The 22,807-nt window shown below is 35.1% G+C and overlaps 1 protein-coding gene across 1 annotated transcript in view; it reads right to left on the bottom strand.

The window, feature by feature from the left end:
* The window catches only part of ROCK2 (Rho associated coiled-coil containing protein kinase 2), a 168,001-nt gene that overhangs the window by 31,688 nt on the left and 113,506 nt on the right, over nt 1-22,807 (bottom strand). Inside the window, exons 6-18 of the mRNA XM_055253796.2 lie at nt 17,591-17,735; nt 14,000-14,138; nt 11,765-11,856; nt 10,879-11,038; nt 8,221-8,281; nt 7,727-7,738; nt 6,364-6,443; nt 5,432-5,480; nt 4,786-4,921; nt 4,602-4,693; nt 4,118-4,364; nt 3,636-3,742; nt 820-979 (exon numbers count right to left, since the gene is read on the bottom strand). Of these exons, the coding sequence (XP_055109771.1) occupies nt 820-979; nt 3,636-3,742; nt 4,118-4,364; nt 4,602-4,693; nt 4,786-4,921; nt 5,432-5,480; nt 6,364-6,443; nt 7,727-7,738; nt 8,221-8,281; nt 10,879-11,038; nt 11,765-11,856; nt 14,000-14,138; nt 17,591-17,735 (1,480 nt within the window). The remainder of the gene's footprint in view (nt 1-819; nt 980-3,635; nt 3,743-4,117; nt 4,365-4,601; nt 4,694-4,785; nt 4,922-5,431; nt 5,481-6,363; nt 6,444-7,726; nt 7,739-8,220; nt 8,282-10,878; nt 11,039-11,764; nt 11,857-13,999; nt 14,139-17,590; nt 17,736-22,807) is intronic.

The following is a 22,807-nucleotide window of genomic DNA, read 5'->3' as shown; positions in this document are numbered from 1 at the left end:
GTGCCTTAAACTACACTGATTTTTACTAAGAAAATCTACCATTTTAATTACATGCAATAATTAAAAGGCTATTTTTTCTAAGTTATTTACTCATGTTATGCTTCAATATGAAAATAAATTTCTGTTCAAGAGTTTTAAGCCTTTCACAAGAATAGCTTAAAGTACTGACTTTCTTTGGAATTTCAGAGTCATTATAAACAGTCAGTTTGGAAAAGAAAAAATTATCCTAAGACAATTCCAGGATAAAGTCTAGTTTATGGGAAAGTTAATTTTGTTATCTATTAGTATTATATGGCTTCGACCAAATCTGTCTAGTATCTTCATCACATTAGAGATCAAAATACTCAGTGAACTTATATTCTAGTTAGACCAGCTATTACTTTTAAATCCTTACCTTGCATAAACTGGCAAGAATTTTATAATACAAAACTCTTGTATTACAAGAATTACCTGTATCAATAGTAACAGGTATACAGCGTGTGAAGTTCAGATATTCCTTCTTACTACTGATATATGTATACAGAGTGGTACAGATATTACCAGGTATATAATATCGAGAAATATTAATTTATCTCTGATGTAAAAATCTGATCATGTAATTTTGTGTTTGGGTCTTACTATCTTAGAAATGATTACTGTAATGATACAAAGGAAAAATAATATAATATCTATGTAAAGCTTCCCTAATAGTTTTTTTCCCTCCAATTCCCAATATTTGACAATGAAATATAAACAAATATGTTTCAAAACCAAAAAGCTAACACAGAATCAATTCTTAGGAAGACGCTGCTGGAAAACCCTCTTTAAAAAAATGCATACCTTTCATGGCTTCTGATTTGGCTTCTTCGATGGACTCATAGATCTTATTCTTATCTGCTAGTCGTGCCTTTGTGGCCTTATGTTCAGCTTCTTCTTGTTCTAGGCTCTGCTGTATAACTTTTAGTTGGTATGTCATATCTATTTCCATGTTGCTTTTTTCCTATTAAATATTTAAAATGCAGCTATCAACAAAAAAGAGACTAGCTCACAATTTCAAAAGCTTTCAATTTTTTTTTTTTTTTTTTTTTGAGACAGAGTCTTGCTCTGTTACCCAGGCTGAAGTGCAGTGGTTTGATTATGGCTCATTGCAGCCTCAACCTCCCCAGGCTCAAGCAATCCTCCCACCTCAGCCTCCAAAGTAGCTGGGACTATAGACGTTTGTCACCACTCCTGGCTAATTTATTTTATTTTTTAACGTAGAGACAAGGTCTCACTAAACACTGCCTACACTGATCTTGAACTCCTGGGCTCATGTGATCCTCCCGACTCAGCCTCCAAAGTAGCTGGGACTACAGACGTTCGTCACCACTCCTGGCTAATTTATTTTATTTTTTAATGTAGAGACAAGGTCTCACTAAACACTGTCTACACTGATCTTGAACTCCTGGGCTCAAGTGATCCTCCCGACTCAGCCTCCCACAGTGCTGAGATTATAGATGTGGGCCATGCTGCTCAACCTTAACTCGTTTTTTAACAGGCTTAACTAGAATGTTCAGTATTTCCCCTCCCGTCTTCACTCAAACCTTTTAGAATAGTAATCTATATACTCGACTTCTCTACTTCCCACTGTACCCAACAGTCTACACCACCACTCTGCTGTTCTGAAATCTGTATTAAGCTCACTTAATCTCAACAAAAAGACCAATGCTATTCTCAACATCAAATTCTAAAGACCCTTTTCGGTCTTATCTTATATGAACTCACTGCCCCCCTTAAAACTATCCCTTGGCATTGCTGACCTTGTACTTAGTTGGTTCTCTCCATTCTGCTTGCCTCCTTCCTGTTGCTCGTGAAGCTTTCCCAGCTGTCCCTTAAATGTTGGTGATCTAAGCCCCAATCCTCCTCCTATTTTCTACATATACCCCAAAGGTTTTCTAATTCTTTGATTTTTATAGTTCATATCATAAATATGATAAAGGCTTTTTTCCAAATAAAACCTTTCATATGAAAAATGATTTCTCAAACCACATAATCCACCAACAGAGTAATCTACTCTGTCCTAAAAAAGAAAAAAAAAAATCACTACTTTACACAGTCTTTTCCCAGATGCGCTATTCTACTCACATGATTTCAGCTACTTACATACCAATGACTCAAATATTTCTAACTTCTACTACTATAGCCTACTGCAGTGCAGACATTCTAATTTGGCTGTCCCATAGGTACCCTCAAACTTAAGAGGACTAAAGTGAGTTTATCACTGTCTCATGAGCTATTTTTCCTTTATTCTTTATTAACAGCATCACTATATATCTTGTCACAACCTACAAATCTGGGACTCATCTTTGACTGCTACTCATATGCGATATCTAATCAACTACTAAGTGCTGCCAAATATTCCTCTTCCAAATATTTCTGAGTCTTCCAATTTTTCCAAACTTTCAATGGCTGTGCTAAGTCTCCCATTATTCCTTATCAGCATTACTGAAAAAGTCTACTGACTGGTCTCTCTACCTCTAGTCTTGTCCTCCTCAAATCTTTTCTCTACACAGTACACAGTGATCTATCTTTAATGTACCTCTAATAAGATCATCCAATTTAAGCCCTTAAGTGGCTAGCCCATTACTATATTCAAAATTTCTTAATAGAGTATTCACTATTTTGCATGATCTACCTCATGCCGACCTCTGTAGCCTCACTCTGACCACTGAATTCCTCATGTCCTTACATAACAACCACATTGTGATCTTCAAGCCAATCTAACCTGATGTCTTTTTCTAAGTTTCATTGGAACATAGCCACATCCATTCCTTTACGAATCACAGCAGGGCTGAACAGTTGCAAGAGACCATATAACCCACAAAAGATAAAATATTTACTATCATGCCTTTAAACGATTAAATTTTGCTGACTCCCACTCTATACTCCAGAAAACAAACAATGCCTTTTTTATTTTCCATCTTCTATGTCTTTGCTCATGCTGTTCTCCCTAACTTGGAATGTGCCTTTGCCCTACTGACCTATTCTGCTGTCAGGTTAGGGATGCATCCCATACACCCAATACATATACCCTGTCCATAAGTCTTATCATTCTATTTGCCATACTGCATTAGAATTACCTTTGTGCTTTATTATTACTTTTAAACTTAACCTATTCAACTGTGACATTATTCAAGGCAAGGACTGCATCCTGATATTTCTACCACATATAACACACTGAATATTTAGTTGAGTAAATAAGTGAATGAAAATAAAATGCTAACTGCATAGACTCTAGAAATCATCCCTTTCTTAGAGTATTTTAAAAGAAAAACTTCTAAATGCCAAAAGTCATGGTGACTTTATATACGGCATTTTTAAGACATGTTATGAGTCGAAATTTGAGTTTTCCTTGGGTCCCTAGAGAGATCCTCATTATCTACACTCCAGGATGGGTCCCCTTACTTCATGAGCAGCCAGCATGCTGAGGGCTGCTTGTACAGTGTTATGGTAAGCTTGCAGATACATCTCTTATCTACACATTGAGCCCAAATCGAAAGGAATCCATGAGCATTTAGAAATATTCCAGTTAGTGACTTCCTTTAGTTTAGAATAACTTTTCTAACCTGAAAGTCTACTGTCAATTTTCTTATGCAAAAATATAAAACATGTTTTACCTTTTCCAAATCAGTAAATCTCTCCTGTAGTTGTCTCTTCTCCAGTTCTACTTTCGCAAATAAGATTTTGCCGTTCTTTAAATCTTCTTCTAGGCCAGATATTCTACCTAAAAATTGCAACATTTTTAAAAACATTAAACCCACAAAGTACATACATTCAATTAGGAATAAAAAGTTTGCAAGCCACCTTCTATTTTGGAGCTGTTGTCTGTGAGCAGAAGTTTTATACTTGTTGGTATTGTGCTTTATAGTTAATTCAAATGGAATCCAATCTACTACCTGAAGAGTTTAATACTTAAAATCATACATTTGAAATTAAATCTTTTGTTCATAAAATTTTGTATCAATGTATTTCTAATTTTCTAACTTTACATAACAGTATATTCAGAAATGTCCTACTCCAGCACACTATCCATCATCTAAAGTTATTTTTAAAATAAGAATCATCAAAATTAATTCAAGTGCAACCACGACTTCAATACCTTGTAAATCATTAATTATCTCTGATCCATGAGTTCGATCCCTCCTTTCAGATTCTAGAGCTGACTGAAGATTGATAAATTCCTTTTCAAGTTTTAACTTGGCAGTCTCCAGCAGGCAGTTTTTATCTTGTAGATCTCTATTGTTAGATTCCAGCTGCTGAATCTGTTTTGAACTTTCTGCCTGGGTTTTCCTTAATCGGGCTGCAGTATCAGATTCTGTTCGCAGTAAAGCATTGGTTTCATCTAGCTGTTATTCCATTCAAAACCAAACAACAACAAACAAACACAGATGTATGTAATGAAAATTAGTCAATGTATTCCCCCATTAGAAACTATTTAAAATAAACAAAAACCTGAAAATATTTTCCAAATGATTTCTAAAATTATAGGTAAAGGCCTTTTGCAACACTGTCAATTAAAACTAATGTTATCACGCAGTTAAAAATAAAACCTGTATCTTTACTACAAATTGAGATCCACCTACTTGTCTCTGGAGTTGATTCACTTTCTCAGTGGATATTTGAGAGTTTTGATTTCTTTTTTTCAAATCTTCAAGTTGATCTTTTAAGCTGTTAACTATGATAAAAAGCATTTCAGTGGCAAGCTTAACACACATACACACACTTAATTTTTTTCTTGATGAGTAATTAATATTTTACACCACAAACCATCATTTTCCAAATTTCGTTTTTTATCTGCTTCATGATCAGCTTTCCTCTGATATTCTGCATTTTTGTGCTGAAGAAGCGCCTTTTCTCTTTCTAACTGTCTTAATGCTGATTCCACACTTTTCCGTAAGGTAATCTGAAATAATGCTTAAAGTTATTATCAAAAAAGTATGTATAAAAATAAAATCAAAACAAAAAATACTTGTTATTCCAAACAGATAAAAAAGATCTCAAAAAGGCTATCACTGCTTTTTTGTTAAAACTGTAATAATGCTTTCTATGATTGTAAACTAGCACACTACTCTTAAATCATAAAGACCGTAAATGTTTTGTTTACTATTCAAACTTCCTGTAACTTTCCACAACTACTAAACTATCATTATTTAATACTTTGGCCTAAAATGTTATGAATAGCATTTTTTTCCCTTGAAATATCTACACATACTGAATTAACTCGTTTGCAAAAACATAACAGAATGAAGCCTATTTATAACATGATTTCCCTATAATTTAGTCCTATCCACCAATACTACAAGGTAGGTTTCAAGGCACGTATTACTAAGGTACTAAGAGAGCTCCTTAGGTAAGTCAGACGTCAAAGATTTTTACTAACAAAAATGTTAATAAAAAAGTGGGGCAACTTTACCTCCTCTTCTAGCTCCTTTGCTGTTTTTTCTAGGCGAGTATTAACAGATCTAAAGAATTTCAAAAAGAAACAGTAAATAACTTCTAATTTACAATAAAACATAGTCTATAAATTTAAAAGTAATTACATAATTACTTGGTAGCTCTCCTTTTTTTTTTGAGACGAAGTCTTGCTCTGTTGCCCAGGCTGGAATGCAGTGGCGCAATCTCGGCTCACTACAATGTCTGCCTCCCAGGTTCAAGCGACTGTCCCGCCTCAGCCTCCCAAGTAGCTCCCTTGGCCTCCCAAAGTGTTGGGATTACAGGCGTGAGCCACCGCACCTGGCTGTAGCTCTCCATTTCTTTCTTTCTTTCTTTTTTTTTTTTGAGACGGAGTCTCGCTCTGTCGCCCAGGCTGGAGTGCAGTGGTGCGATCTCAGCTCACTGCAACCTCTGCCTGCCTCCAGGTTCAATCAACTGTCCCGCCTCAGCCTCCCAAGTAATTTCCTTGGCCTCCCAAAGTGTTGCGATTACAGGCGTAAGCCACTGCGCCAGGCCGTAGCTCTCCGTTTCTGTTTTTTCTTTTTTTTTCTTTTGTTTCTTTGAGACGGAGTCTCACTCTGTCACCCAGGCTGGAGTGCAGTGACATGATCTCGGCTCACTGCAACCTCTGCCTCCCAGGTTCAAGCAATTCTCTGCCTCGGCCTCCCAGGTAGCTGGGATTACAGGCACCCGTCACCATGCCCAGCTAATTTTTGTATTTTTAGTAGAGACTGGGTTTCACCATCTTGGCCAGGCTGGTTTTGAACTCCTGACCTCGTGATCCACCCACCTCGGCCTCCCAAAGTGCTGGGATTACAGGTGTGAGCCACTGCGCCTGGCCGCTCTCCTTTTTTCAGTAAATGTTTAAACTTAAATTTTATAATGCAATATTTAATTATCTACAAAACATACTTGCACTTCTGTTCCAGTTCCTCTTTGGCTTGTATCTCATTGCTAAGATGTTCTTCTAATGTATACAGTTTTTTCTGAATCTGTCAAAAAACAAGAAACTGTAATTACGTATTTTGGTCATATTTAAAGATGAGAGGCTTAAAGAAAACAATGATAAGCTTATTTTGTCTTTCCACTAAACATAATGTCCTCTATAATGGTACAGTACTTGTACCTTCTTAATGTGACTTATATTGATAAAGGGAAAAACTCCCCCTTCTCTTGCTTTCTATCAGAGTACGCATGTATGTACGAACATACTTATGTAACCATGCATAAGAAGCTCTAACTTTGGCAGAATTGTTCTATGACACAAAGTTTCAAATTCATTATAAAGAACACCACCTCTGATATCTTCTGCTGCTTTTCTATGAATTATTTGCTTGAAAATATTGTCATTATTTGTGCTAGTCGGATAAAAATGAATACATCTAAAACAAATATTCAGAGTACTCAACCGAATATGCTCAAAGTAAGAATATAAGCTCTTCTTTTATATCTTCCTATGTAGTGCTGGTCATATTACTGTGGAGTAATCAATAACTTTCAAATAAATGATAGCTAATTAATTACAAGCCAGCTCCTCAGCAGCTTTCCCTAGCTATGTAAGTCTTTAAACAAGCTAAAATTACCGAAACTATTAAATAATCTATTTTTGGAACATTATTTACTTTTTAAAGGATTTAACTTTTTGAGCTCCTGTGGTGCCTTTGGTAAAATATCAGGCACTTTACAAATGTTGTCTTGTTAATATTAACAAAAATCCTACAAAGATGGTAGCATTGTATCTACTTGATAAAGAAAATGAAATTCAAAAAAGGTAAATAATCAGGCCAAGATAGCATAGCTAATAAGTGGTAGTGGCAAAAATCAATGCAGGTCTGTTAGACTCCCATGGCAATGTACTTTCCATTATTCCTTCTAGTGATCAGGTTCTCCATGGTTTTAAATACTACATCTATCTTAAGAAAAACTCTATTTTCCCTTAATAAAAATATACAGGCTAATGAACTAGTCCAGTTTAATTGCTTTTGGCTACTACTGCATTACAATAATTTGAGCACACCAGTTATTATATGCTAATCAGAAATTTTTGCTGCCAGTTATATGTCCTTGATAAATAAAAACAAAATTACATAATATATATTTTAAACAGATCCACAGAACAATAATAAAACAGATACTTGGTAGAAGAAAGGTTGGGAACTTCTCTCTTGGGTAGATGTAGTACTCCAAATGCTAGGTAGGATATGACTATATTTAAACTTTGCGAGAGTGATGAGTTTTTCTCAGTTTTTCAATATATCTGACAACATCAACATACCTCTTGACTTTCCTATTTGAAACAAAACAGAAAACACATTAAAATATTTAAATGATGGTTATATTCGGTAAAATTCCTAAAACACAAACCATAACAAAATTATCCAACCTAATGCTTTAGTTTTCATAAGTTTGAAGAAAAAATGTTTAGCATCATCATTTATGTGTATGTGTATATATATGTATGATTTGCATTCATTTACAAATTATAGAAGTCAATTTTCTAAATGTTATTATAGTTGTTTACAGACTTATTCTATCACTTTTGGCACTCAATTAAGCCTAAAGCCATGTAGAAGTCCTCTTTGTATTAGCCATCATGTCTTGAATAATGATACTATTCACATAAATCAATCATTGCAATGCTATGTTAAACTGTATTACGTAAGGAATGCCATCTCATGATTTTAAAAGGAGCATCAAATTAGCTTTTTAAAGACATACATATTTAAACATGCAACTAAAATAACTACAGCAGTAAAAATGTATACATACTTCATTTTTCCTTGATTGTATTGAATCATTTTCTCTACAAGATGGAGAGTCACTTAATAATCTACATGGAAGGGGGCAGAAAATAAATTTTTTCATTTCATTTTAATCTATGTGCTGTTTTATTCAAGTTATTCTCAGACTTAAATATCAAACACAGATTTCTCTCTTTTCACTTCAACACATTATTTACAAATAAAGCAATATTTTTCCCTCAAGACATTTGTATCATTTTCAATAATTTAAAATGCTAGGGCCAGGTGTGGTGGCTCACGCCTATAATCCCAGCACTTTGGGAGGTCAAGGCGGGCAAGATCACCTGAGGTCAGGAGTTCCAGACCAGTGTGACCAACATGGTGAAACCTTATCTCTACTAAAAAACAAAAAATACAAAAATTAGCTGGGCATGGTGGTGGACATCTGTAGTACCAGCTACTAGGGAGGCTGAGGCATGAGAATTGCTGGAATCCGGGAGGTGGAGGTTGCAGTGAGCCGAGATCGCACCACTGCACTCCAGCCTGGGCGACGAAGTAAGACTCCATCTCAATCCATCCATCAATCAATCAATCAATCAATCAAATGCTAAACTTTTCTTGCCTTTCCCTCTTACAGGATAACTAGTCTTTAATTTTGTTTGCACCAGACTCACTAAATGAAACTGTATTTCCCACCACGTCTTATTATTATCTCATTTTTCTTTCTTTTTTTAATCTGTCACCCAGGCTGGAGCATAGTGGTACAATCATAGCTCCCTGCAGCCTCGAACTCCTGGGCTCAAGTAATCCTCCTGCCTCAGGATCCCAAGTAGCTGGGAGTACAGGCGCATGCCACTACACCTGGCTAATTTTTAAATTTTTTGTGGAGAAACAGTCTTGCTGTGTTGCCCAGGCTGGTCTTGAACTCCTGGCCTCAAGTGATCTGCTCACCTCAGCCTCCCAAAATGCTGGGATTACAGGCGTGAGCTGCCTGTAATAGTAACTGTTTCTGTAACTATTTTATTCTTCTACACCATCTTTGAGAAAAAGACATCTCTCCTCCTTTTTAAGGATAACATGTCTTTATCTCTGGGTCTTAAATATATAAATCATCACTTCTATTTTACTATCAATTTCTCTCAACTGTGTTCTTCCTTATTGTCTACACCATGCTTGTGTTTTTCCTGGCACTGATACTCTCATTTTGGTCAGCATGACAATAGTTTTTAGAATATTTTCATTACTAGGGTGACCAACTCATCCTGGTTTGCCTGGATTTTTCCTGGTTTTGGCATGAAAGTCCCATGCCACATCCTAGGAAAACCCTCAGTCCTGGGCAAATTGCAATGGTTGGTTAGTCTGATCATGACACACTACACACACGGATATACTATATGTTTGTCAAAAATATGTTTCTCAAATATCTTTAATGCCTCATTCAACTATTGAACAGCTTTCAGTGACTTCCCAATGCCAGGCGGTCAAAAGCCCCTTAGCAGAGCACACGACAATCATCTGTTGATTATTCTTCCCCAAAACTCACTTTTTTTTTTTTTTTTTTAAGACATGGTCTCATTCTGTCGCCCAGGCTGGAACAGCTCATTCCAACCTTGAACTCCTGGCCTCAAGTGATCCTCTCATCTTAGCCTCCGAGTACCTGGGATTACAAGCGCAAACCACCACATCTGGCTTTTTCTTTTTTTTTTTTTTGTTGAGATGGAGTTTCGCTCTTGTTGCCCAGGCTGGCATGCAATGGCACGATCTCGGCTCGACCACAATCTCCACCTCCTGGGTTCACCGTACCCAGCTTTTTTTTTTTTTTTTTCTTTTGTAAAGACAGGGTTCCACTTTGTTGCCTAGGCTGGTCTAGAACTCCTGGGCTCAAGCTATTCTCCCACCTCAGCCTCCCAAAGTGCTAGGATTACATGTGTGAATCACCACACCCGGCCTCAACATATTTTCTCATCTTACATCCGATACTCACTTCAGTTAACCAATATTTATTGAATGATCTTGTGTCAGACTTTCTGCTAGATGCAGAGATTACAGGCAAGAAAACCACATAGTCTCATCGAGTCCTCCAAACTGTAATGACATAGTAGCACCTGCTCTATGTTTGAGTGCTACCGGACTCAATGTGAGTGCTCTGCTCCCAGTGTATGCTCACATTCCAAACATTTGCTTCCACTATTCAACACCTCACAACTGTCCCCTAACCTCCCCATATTTCAGCCACTCAAAACCTTTTCTTGTTAGACTTGGCTAAAATGCCACCTCTTCCCAGAGGTCTGACCTATTTCTCCCTACTCCCACCCCAAAGAGATGACTTCTATTTTTCTTCTGAACCATCCCAGATTCTCTTAGCATCTTTCTTAAGGCAACTGTCACATTTTACCCTTCTTTATGACTATTTAATTCTCTTATATCCTTGAGATGACAAGCTTCTTCAAAAATAGGTATTTGTTTTTACTGTATATCCCCAAAAGAATGTAGAATGGTGTCTTGCAATAACTTATAAATGAATAACATATAACATTCAGAAATAATAAAATATTAAGAATTCTTCTGATGATAGTCCTTTTGGAAAAAAATTAATACTTTATCTTCTATAATTGAGTCTCAAAATAAGACATTTTATAGCTAGATTCTAAAAACAGTAAAATTTAACAAATAATAAACCACATACAAATTTTCTCTATAGTAGGTAAATCCTATGAAAGGCAGCTGATTTCCAACAAAAGCTTTAGGAATTGGGAAGGTTTCTACATCTCCTTTGTCTTCTTCAATGTCATCAAAATTGCTGCTGTCTATGTCACTGCTGAGTTCAGGTACTACAGGAGCTGCCGCTATTAAACGAAAAGAAATAAATTATTTCATTCACAACCAAAATATATAAACCATTCTATTTTATTATGATGTATTATTTATTATTTAATAACACTATATAAATTTGTAGCAGCGCATTTGCCATTTTATCGATTCACAGAATTAAAATTTTGTAATTTATTGTTATATTAGATCAGTTTTAAATATAGATTAAACAAGGAAAGCAACATATTATTCTAGTTGTTAAAAATTACAAGCAGCAATAATTTGCACAGAATTTAGAGACCTCCATTTTCTACAATCTCGAAACAGAAATATTTCTTACCCTTAAAATGAATCAATGTCATATATACATAGTAAAAATAAGTTACTATGCTTACCGCAATATTTAACAGAATATGGTCTCCATAAATAAATTGTTGATTTGTCAAGTCAAACACATTTAAATTAAAGGACTGCATTCCCTTGATTCTGAAAATTATTGAGATCTACAAAGCTTAACTTGGCAAATTAAGAAATGTGTAATGTTTATTATAAAACTGTTGAGAAATACTGCTAATAGTTTGCAAAGATATTGAGGAATATTGTTATAAATATTGCCACAGAACAAATTTGAAATGAAATTTCTCAATTTAAAAATGAGTTAGCATTAAGTGTTATCAATCATGCTTGTTATTTCAAAAAAGGAGTCAACTTATGAGTTTCAGAATGTGATGGAATGAAAATATTTAGGTTTATTGACTTACTTTCTCTTATGTTATCCCAATGCCACTGATCATTCTTAAAGAAAGGATGCTGTCTGATTTCTTCCACCCCATTTCTCCCAAGTCGTACCTCCCTAAACAATGCAGTTAAAGATTGTATTATTTAAAAATTATAAAATAAAAAGATTAACTCTATGTCAACAGTTTAACCAAAATAAAGATCTCAAGTAAATTTGAGATATTTGTATTAAAAGCTTCTGCTTAAATGTTTCTCAAAAATAAGCAATCCCAAGTTACAGTATGTGATCTCTTTAGATAGATTTCAAAAACTGTAATGCACAATAAATGTCATGAAAAGTAAAATGTTTGTGTCTATAGTTTGCATCAAATGAAAGTACGTTAAGACTATCAAGTAAAAAAATTCACCTGCATGTGCCACGACTGAATGACAATAGGATATATTCAGGATATAAACAGACATAGGTCTAACTTTTGGCAGAGAAGAGTTATTCAAAACTTCTCTAATAGAAATATTATTTTAAAAATATCTCCCTTTCCTAAAAAGAATGCATATATTATGTTTGAAGCTATCCATATTTATTCTGGTAAACTATATCTCTACATGTATATTAAAGTTATCATTCTGCATATATGAAAAATGTTACAAAGAATTTCATTCTTTGACCCTCTGAGTCTTCAATGAAGACTGTATGGAAATAGAGAGCATTTGTGTTATACAAGGCCCTGGAGCTATGTTTAACATAAATAGGAAAACTGTAGACCTTAAGGGAAAGTGCTCCTAGCCATATTTATGGCATTAACTCGTTTCCAAAATATCAGTTTTCCACCTATAATCATTCCTTAGATTGCACAACCCTGCCCCATGACTACTAATTCAAATCTTTCATGAATAACACTCCTTTCATTAACATAAAACAGGTGTACCCTGTTGTACAATTTATCATCCAGCACAAATTATGACCATCCCTACCAATCCCGCTCAGTGCCCACATCAAACATCATACAGGCTGTGTTCTTCTTCCACCCTATCCTCTTAGAGGCGTCTCTCCTTCTTTTCAAAGATAACATCTCCTCATCTCCAGGTCTTAATATATAAACTGTCATTTCCATTTTACTTTGAGTTTATCAGCACCGACTGCTCGTCAACCATGTAATTGACAGGTATTAAAGTTTTATTCTACAAATGATTGACAAATAAAAATAATTATACTCTTTGATAAAAAAAACATTTTATAATGTTCAGTTTGACGAGAGGAAAACAATTTTGTTAATGGAAATACATACTGATGTAACTTCTCTGGGGATCAATTTTGTAACATCACTTAAGTTTAAAATGTGTATCCCAGAATTCCACCTTTAAGATTTTATCCTATAAAAAGTATGCAGAGATGAATGTGTGAGGATAGTCACTGCAGTAATGCTTGTAACAAATTAATAAGCAATAAGATGTGCTGAGGAATCTTAGCATATTAGAGCTAGGAATGCCCTTAGTTATGTAATTTGAGCCCACTGTTTTATGGATGAGTAAAATTATTTCCCAAAAAAGTAAAAATAATTTCCCCAAGATAACAAAGCTGATGTGTAAGTTTGAACAAGGGTGTGAGCACCCTCTTGTATATGTTGGTCCTTTGACAGGATGACTCCTATCACAAATATAAAATGGGACACTAGAAAAAAAATGGAATGGAGTGAACAAGGAAGAGAAATCAAATAGTTTTCTAGCTTCTCTTTTGGGGGCAGATTTTCACACCTTTGTTCATCTATTTTGTTTTTGAAAGTATAGAATTTCCAGGATAGTCTTGCTCATATTCAAATGCAAATTAAAAAGGGTTGGGAAGGAAGCACTCCCAAGTCTAACACAAATAGTTTTTAAGATTATAACCTGTTGAGTATTTATCTACACAAAATACTCTCAAAAGTTACATAAGAGTAATATGGAATAACCAGCTTGGAGGATAAAATGTGAACAATACAAAAGTTTTATTTCTTTCAAATCCATTGTTTTACCACGTTCTATTTTTTCCTTTTTAGACATGAGGGTTAAGGTTAGAGTTCAATTACAACTGGGCTATACACACATAACAACAAGGTAGCCCAACACCAGGCTTAGCAGAAGGAAAAGGCTAACCCAGAATTAGATGCTACTTGGGTAATGAGAGGCAGACTGATTTCATATGTTAAATAGCTAGGTATGCTTTTATTTCTACAAATTTAACATAAAAGGGCTTCTCTACAAAGAAATTCAATGTACATTACCTATCTGTTAAGAAAGCACAGATGAGATTCTTTGCGTGTTTGGAAATTTCTGCATCTTCAGGGAAACACAGTGAATTCTTATGATCCATAATTTTGCTATATGTTCCCACAAGTGAATCCGCATAAAATGGAGTATCCCCTAAAATTTCAAGAAAGATGATACTGAACGTAACAGAGAATGCAAAGGAAACACTTTTCACCTAATATTTAAATATGTTAAGTTTAAATTTGCCACATGCAGGGAAGAACAAATATTCTACGGGCACAGAGTCCCAGTCAAAACAACAGACATATTGTTATATTCTAAAACAAAGAATATATTTAAATTTTAAATATATTCTTTATCACCACCAATATATCACCACCAATGATCCCTCATCCCTTAAAAGCAAAGTAAAATCAATGATAACTCCAGAATTTGTTGAGTTTTTTTTTTTTAACTTGAGAGGAAATTTTTGTTTTATTATTATTATTATACTTTAAGTTTTAGGGTACATGTGCACAATGTGCAGCTTTGTTACATATGTATCCATGTGCCATGTTGGTGTGCTGCACCCATTAACTCCTCATTTAGCATTAGGTATATCTCCTAATGCTGTCCCTCCCCCCTCCCCCCACCCCACAACAGTCCCCGGAGCGTGATGTTCCCCTTCCTGTGTCCATGTGTTCTCACTGTTTAATTCCCACCTATGAGTGAGAACATGTGGTATTTGGTTTTTTGTCCCTGCAATAGTTTACTGAGAATGATGGTTTCCAGTTTCATCCATGTCCCTACAAAGGACATGAACTCATCATTTTTATGGCTGCATAGTATTCCATGGTGTATATGTGCCACATTTTCTTAATCCAGTCTATCCTTGTTGGACATTTGGGTTGGTTCCAAGTCTTTGCTATTGTGAATAGTGCCGCAATAAACACACGTGTGCATGTGTCTTTATAGCAGCATGATTTATAGTCCTTTGGGTATATACCCAGTAATGAGATGGCTGGGTCAAATGGTATTTCTAGTTCTAGATCCCTGAGGAATCGCCACACTGACTTCCACAATGGTTGAACTAAAGAGAGGAAACGTTTTACTGAATAGTCCAAGAGAAAGATTTCCTATGTGGGGTCAGATCAGTCAGGGTCCTTTAATGCTTGGGCTGGATCAGCATTTTGAAATCACTCTCTAGAGGTATGTTATACAACACAGTTGCCACTAGCTATAGGTGGCAATTTAAAGTTAAAATGAATTAAATAAAATGAAAAACACAATTTCCTAGTTATACTAGCCACATTTTAAGTCATGTTGTAACCAATGGTTACCACACTGGACAGCACATATTTAAATCATTTACATCATGATAGGCCAGACAGGGCTGCTGCAAGAGTTAAACCAGCTCTATTATTTTACATAAGAGGAAGTCAGGCCCAGAGAGACAGACTGTGACTAGCTTAAAATGACATATAGCTAGAGTTGAAAGAGGGCAGAAATGGTCTCCCCATGCAGTGTTCTTACTAATGACTGTAATAGATGCACTGAAGCAAGTATAAAGATGGAAAATGTTGAAGGCACCATTTTGGCCAGTACTCAGCTAAAGCCACAAGTGTTACAGGCTCTGCCACTACACCTACACTACAAGTAACTTTAATGAAAACCTGACTTTCCCAAATCAGCCAATCCAAAACTTCAAAAAATGTCTTCAGGTAGTTATTTTTTGTTTGTGTTCAAAGAAAGGTGGAGGGGAGCGATGAATTCAAGATTTTATTTTTTATTTTTTAATTTATTTTTTAACTTTTTAAACTTTGTGTTAAAAAATTTTTATTTATTTTAATTTTACTCTTTTGTTATTACTTTTTTAGACACAGTATCTCATATGTTCCCCAGGCTGGCCTTGAACTCCTGGGCTCAAGTGATCCTCCTGCCTCAGCCTCCTGAAGAGCTGAGCTAGCACCACCCAGCCTGGCAGTCATGAGAATTTAAATGGCCTCTTCATCAAATAAGCCAAATTACTTCCTCTAAAGTACCTTATTTTGTAAATCCCTAGGAAAGCGTGTCTAGGCAAAAAAGAGAATATATTCTATTTTCAAAAGATTACAAGACACAACCTAGGCCAGAGATGGGAGAACAGACAGCTACATGGGACCATCTGATGTGTACAAACAGACTCACTTTGAAAGGCCCAAAATAAAGTAGGTCATACTATGACATGAAACAAAGCATAACAAGATCAATGCTACATACACAAGACAGTCATCAAGAGAAAGCAATTTACGCCACAAAAAAGTTCAAGAGTAATTATTATTTAAATTTGCAATTTACCAAAAATTTCTGATTTTTTAGCAATAACCATAGTCTTTTATCATACAGGTTTTACACTACCATTTCTTTTAGGCTCATCTTTTAGAAAATATACTCTCTAATTCTAAAAAGTATATTTTTAACTCTAATTAGTTCCGTATTATGTTATTAGCCTTGACATACTTGCCTTGGAAAGTGGATTTAACTACATTTTCAACCCTCATCCCCATGCCATGTCACTGGCTTCCTTAGCCAGAAGGTATTAGTATTTTTATGACCCCAGTACTTAGAAATGGGGAACCTTAGGAATGAAATCTATGATGTAAAGAAAGTTTTGAAATACTTCAGCCTTTCAAATTTTGATTTGCTCATAAAAAAGAAGAACTAAATTTGTCTCTGAGTTTTCTAAAACTGAAATGTTATTATAAAATATATTTATCTTGATAATCAAATGGTAAACACTATATTTATAATTTATTTCACGAGAATTACAAACAATATATATGCACGTAGTAAATGGAAGGAATACAGTTGTTTACGAAATCAATTATGTAATTACATAAACTAGAGATTTTTACTTCTCTACTACTATTGGGACAAACATTTAGTCTTATATTTAAATATTATAACAAATATGATTGATCAAGAAAATCTTAGAGGGCTAGGTGTGGTGGTTCATGCCTAAAATCCCAGCACTTTTGGGAGGCTGAGGTGGGAGGAACACATGAGGTCAGGAGTTTGAAACTAGCCTGGGCAACATGATGAGACCACTCTCTACAAAAAATGAAAAAAATCAGCCGGGTTTAGTGGCATGTGCCTGTAATCCTAGCTACTCGGGAGGCAAAATGGGATGATCACTTGAGCCTAGGAGGTCAAGGCTGCAGTGAGCCGTGTTCATGCCACTGTACTCCAGCCTGGGCAACAGAGCGAGACCCTGCCTCAGAAAAAAAAAAAAAAAAAAAAAAAAGAAGGAAAATCTTAGAATGAAGGCCCACTGAAGCTGTAAACTTGCTTCTTGTTCTAATATTTTCTTAATTCAAAAATGTCTGCTGGAGAAATATTTCCTGGTGATATATTTTTAATTCTTTATACATTCTACTTATTCTATTTAATCACCATGCCAGTATCAGGCTTGGTATTAATTTTCCAATTAACAGTCTGCCCTATCAGATACTACTAATTCAAAGTTTCCAGAAATCCAATTCTTCCCTATGACAAAGGCAATTAATTTCCTTATATTCTCAAATTCTTGACTGAAATAAAGTATTATAAGAAGCGTTTTGAAAAAAGAAGTTAAAATATTTACTTACCCACTAGCATCTCATAAAGGAAAACACCTACAGACCACCAATCACATTCTCGCCCATAGTAACCATCACCCCCTTGTGATTTCAGAACCTCAGGTGATATATAATCCGGTGTTCCAACTGCTGTATCACAATGTACCATGCCTGTCTGCATGAACAGGAGAGATAAAGAAAAGACAGATCAGTGTAAAAACACACACTTATAAATGCAATGAATCCATTTATTACTAGATATACAGTGATTACATATTGCTACCAACAGAACTTCACTGCTGACATGACTTCAGGATACAGAGAATAAATACAATGGAAAATGCGTTAAAATGCCTAAATTATGGGAGATAGGAATAAACTGTGAACTCTAAAATACAGGAGGCTTCCTCAATGAAAGAAGAAAAAGGTTTGGTAAAATGGAGATTCCATGCAAATCAACAACTTTTCTTTTTCTTATTTCTTACACTATAGTTATAAAGTTAGTACAAAATGTGGTCTTAAGGACGCTGACCTAGGAAAAAGAATCATTAGAGAAAGGAAGCTTTCATATTTCCAGAATAAACTGAAGCAATTAAGATAACAAAGAGCCCTAGTTTGGAGGCTGGATAAAGAATTGGCTCTTGTATTACCAAGAAAAAAAATGAAGAAATAGATCAAATGTTTAAATTAAAAGATCTTAGAAGTGTGAAAGCTATACTTCCAAGCTATGTATTTAGAAATATGCAGCTGTGGCATCAATATATTTGGCAAGATGATTTTTAAAAACCACTTATCTGTGTTTAGTTTCAGTAGATAATAAAATAATCCCCCCCGATGTCTTTTTGACAAGTACAATAACCATTATAGGGGTGTGTGTGTCCGCATGCTGCAAAATTAAATGACTAGAGAAGTATGGTGCTAAATGGTATTTCTTTACCTCTAGCTCTGTCCAACTTGCAATGATTTGAGAGATTAAGTGCCCTTTATTTCCTTTACCTGCCCAGTAAAGAGTGTGTTTGTTGCCCACATTCCTCATAAGGAAGCTATACAAACTACCTAATACTGAGTATTATGGCTACCTTGAGAAAAGGAGGTTGAACACATTTTGTAAACCTAATTTATGTAACTTTATATAAAACATGTTATAGAAAAAATCTTTTCATTCATTCTCAGATTGGCAGAACTAACTCAATGGCTTTATTTTCCCACATATATAGCAAATAGAGAATAAAAGCTATTTTAGTGTGAATAGAAATTTAAAAATAAATTTTGTGGAAATAATTGAGCAAACCATGGGAGTAACACTTTGTGTGGATTACTACAAAGGACAAATTATGAACAAGACAGTGCCTGACTTCAAAAGGCAGAGTATACAATTAATTTTTATCATGGACTGTCCTATAGTCTAGACTTCTGTTGGGGGAAAAAATTAACAGAGGCTTATTAGGTTAAAGAAAATTTCCTTATTCCACATACATCCACAGAAATTAAGCTTTTAAAAAATTATATGAGACTTAGCCACTAAAACCAACTTACTGGAGACACACACACACGCAACCAAAGGAAAAATTACTTAGCATTCAAAGGTTCAGAGGAAGGAGAAGAAAGGGCAAGATAAGAAAGAATTGGCATAAAGTTAGGCTGTAAAGGATGGATAAGCTAGGGTTTAAAGGAGAGAGGATGGTATGACAGGTTAGATAGAAAAAAAGAGCATAAAGAAACACGAACAACCTGGTATAAACTTGTTCAAGAAATGCAGTGAAATCCAAATCAACTAAATGTAAAGTTCCACACAATGAAAACTGGAAGGATAAGCTGCATATCAGTGTGACTAACCACTTGCAGAATAAATACTTGGGTAGGACTAAAGATTTTTATTGCTTATACGCTATTATATTCTATATAGTAATTACTAATAGTAAACTATATTCACATACTAAACTATGTGAATAACACTCGGCTTTTGGAAAATTAATGTTCTAACCATAATTTTTGGGTAGCATACTGAAGTTTTTAAAACAAACATTTGAAAATGATATTTAAAAATACTTAAAAAGTGTCTTATGTGGAAGCCCTCAAATTATATGAATATGACATCTACATTTATAACAAGTCTCTAACCCTGTTTAAATGAACTGTGAGAAGGATAAGTAAACAACTAAAGAGATTAGTTTACCAACAGTGGGTGGGTGGGCAAAGGATAGAAAGAAGGGAGTAATGGGAACAGGGTATGGGAATATGGAGCAATTGACTCTTCTCTGAGCATACATTTTGTATAGCTCTATCTCCTAAAACCAGAGGAAACTTCACGTATCCAAAAAAAAATAAACATTAAAACCAATCAGGATGTGGGGGGAACTCTAAATGGAACACAAAAAAAACAAGAAATGAACTTGTTTTATAAATAAACATAACCACATTAGAGAAGGTAGAAAGAAACAAACTAAACTAGGTAACTCTGGAAAATAACATCTTAACAGGATACTGTAAGACTAATTAAAAACAGAAAGAAGTATATAAAAATCATGTATTTTGGTTAGCAAATCTGTCACAGGGGTAAGGACTGACAATTCTGAAATAATTTTATGTGTATACTAGGGTTGAACTGGTAAGTAAATATATTGCAGATAATGAAAGCCGAGAGTTTTACTGTTCACGAAAGAAATTACAAAAAAGAAAGGAGGGAGACTAGAATAAACCCAGTGGTGCTGGACTTGAATCAGAGTTATCAGTATGAGCTCCTAATTTTTAATATGCTATATATACAGACATATACAAAATTAAATATAAACATTTGTGCATGTGGCTTATGGTTTAGTACATTTAGTATATACAATATATACCCCCTAACTCTGTCAGCTGGCAGGGCCTAGAAGTAATGACAGTCCGGAAGCAATGAGCACATCTAGCACCCAATTATTGATTTATAAATACCATTCTTTAATAAAACGAATCAGAGCTTCCTGGAGAAGTAGGTGATTCCAGAGGTGAGACAGAGAAAATAGAAGACAAGTCTTGAACATTGTATAGTGTCAAAAAATAAGAAAATGCTCTAAAAGGGGGATATGTGGAAAGGACAAACAAGCCAACCTAAGGAGCTTTCACAAGATGGCAAACTTTGGACTGAGTTTCAAAATACGAATAAGAATTTTCCAGGCAGATTTTTAGACAGCATATATGTAGGCCAAGAATCATGATATATCATAGTACAGAAAGAACTACATGTAACTCAAGACTTCTAAGCCATAAAGTACTGTCAAATGATAGAGAACAGGGTACAAAAGCAGGCAGGGGGTCATATCAGAAGAAATTTCATGTGACAAGCTAAAGAGTTTGAACTTAATTCAGTAGATGACAGAAATCTACTGAAGGGTATTAAGCTGGAGAGCCAGATAATCAAGTATGCATTTTCAAAAGGTTTCTCAAATTATTTTATTTTAAATGTATCAGATTAAATGTGTATTTTCTAAATATATTTGATGTGTTATCATGGTCAAAAAATATCATAAATCGAGATAACTTACTGAAAACACAAAACTGGTCAATCAGAAATCTTGGAGTTGGTCTAAAAACAACTGAAATGCTTCCTATAAAGGTGGAAAAAAAACTGTAAATGGAATTTTTGATCAACAGAATCACCGAATGCTTCTGTTTTAGGAAATTCTTCTCTTTTCAGTAAATTCAGTGTTTTCAGTAAATTCTCTGAATTTATGATTTTTTTTGTCCATAATACATCAAATACACTTAGCAAATACATATTTAATACGATACATTTAAAATAATCTAAGAAACCTTTTGAAAATGCATACCTTTTTTTAAAAAAATTACTTAAAAAGTTACCAGTTAGCTTTTAAAAAATTATAGCCTCTATTTAGTCAAATGGTATATGCCAGAATATTAATGGATAAAAATCGTCTTCAGGTAATTTTTTTTTTCCTTCAGGTAATTTTTTTTTTTTTTTTTTTTTTGAGACAGAGTCTCACTTTGTCACCCAGGCTGGAGCACAGTGGCACGACCTTGGCTGACTGTAACCTCTGTCTCCTGGGTTCAAGCGATTCTCCTGCCTCAGTCTCCTGAGTAGGTGGGACTATAGGCCTGCGCCATCGTGCCCAGCTAATTTTTGTGTTTTTAGTAGAGATGGGGTTTCGCCATGTTAGCAAGGCTGGTCTCGAACTCCTGACCTCAGGTGATCCACCCACCTCAGCCTCCTAAAGTGCTGGGATTACAGGCATGAGCCATCGTGCCTGGCCTCTTCAGGTAATTTAAAACACTAACATATAAAGTAGTCTTAAAAGGAGGTAAAGGTTGCTATAAAATGCATGACACGCAAAGAGTATACCCAACATAGCAGTAGCTCTCACCTATTACTGAGACACATCTACATATAAATATCTTACAATGTGACTCTCACTCACATTTAGATAAGTTTTTTTCTTTTCTGAGAGAATAAGGGTGATGGCAACTGCATCCAGAAAGTTGTGTAATATACAATTTATCAATGATATAATTTAACGAGATACTATTACTCTTAATTCTGAGAGTGACAAATCATTTTAGTCCTTGTAAGTTTATAGTTGTATTTTATTTTTGCTTTTATCCATGGCATAACATTTTATAGGAAGTCAGGATGGCTGAAAAGTAATTTGAGCACATATGTCTATATTATAGATACAGTGTTGGCTAATTTTTCCTGTAAAGGGCCAGACTGTAAATATTTTGGCTTTGTGGGCCACACAGGGTCTCCGTCACATATTTTTCTTCTTTTTTTTTAAAACAAACTTTTAAAAATGTAAAAATTTTTGGCATGTAAGCTGTATAAAACCAAGTCACAGTCCCTTCTGTAAGTAGATGAGAATAAAAGTATGGACGTTTCTTTTTTTTTTTTTTTTTTTTTTTTTTTTGAGACAGGGTCTTGCTCTGTCGCCCAGGCTGGAGGGCAGTGGCCTGGCATGATCTCGGCTCACTGCAACCTCCACCCGCTGGGTTCAAGCAATGCTCATGCCTCAGCCACCCAAGGAGCTGGGATTACAGGCATGCACCATCACGCCTGGCTAATTTTTCTATTTTTAGTAGAAACGGGGGTTCACCTTGTTTGCCAGGCTGGTCTCGAACTCCTGGCTTCAAGCAATCTGCCCACCTTGGCCTCCCAAAGTGCTGGGATTACAGGTGTGAGCCACTGCAGCTGGCCAAAACTAGGGACATTTCTAATGGCTTTGGTATAGTAACAATAATCAAACAAAGGCATAT

Source organism: Symphalangus syndactylus, chromosome 18 (genome assembly GCF_028878055.3).
Source record: "Symphalangus syndactylus isolate Jambi chromosome 18, NHGRI_mSymSyn1-v2.1_pri, whole genome shotgun sequence".
NCBI classification, from domain to species: domain Eukaryota; kingdom Metazoa; phylum Chordata; class Mammalia; order Primates; family Hylobatidae; genus Symphalangus; species Symphalangus syndactylus.
The sequence above is the reverse complement of the archived record's forward strand: the minus strand, read 5'-3'. Positions and strand labels throughout refer to the sequence as shown.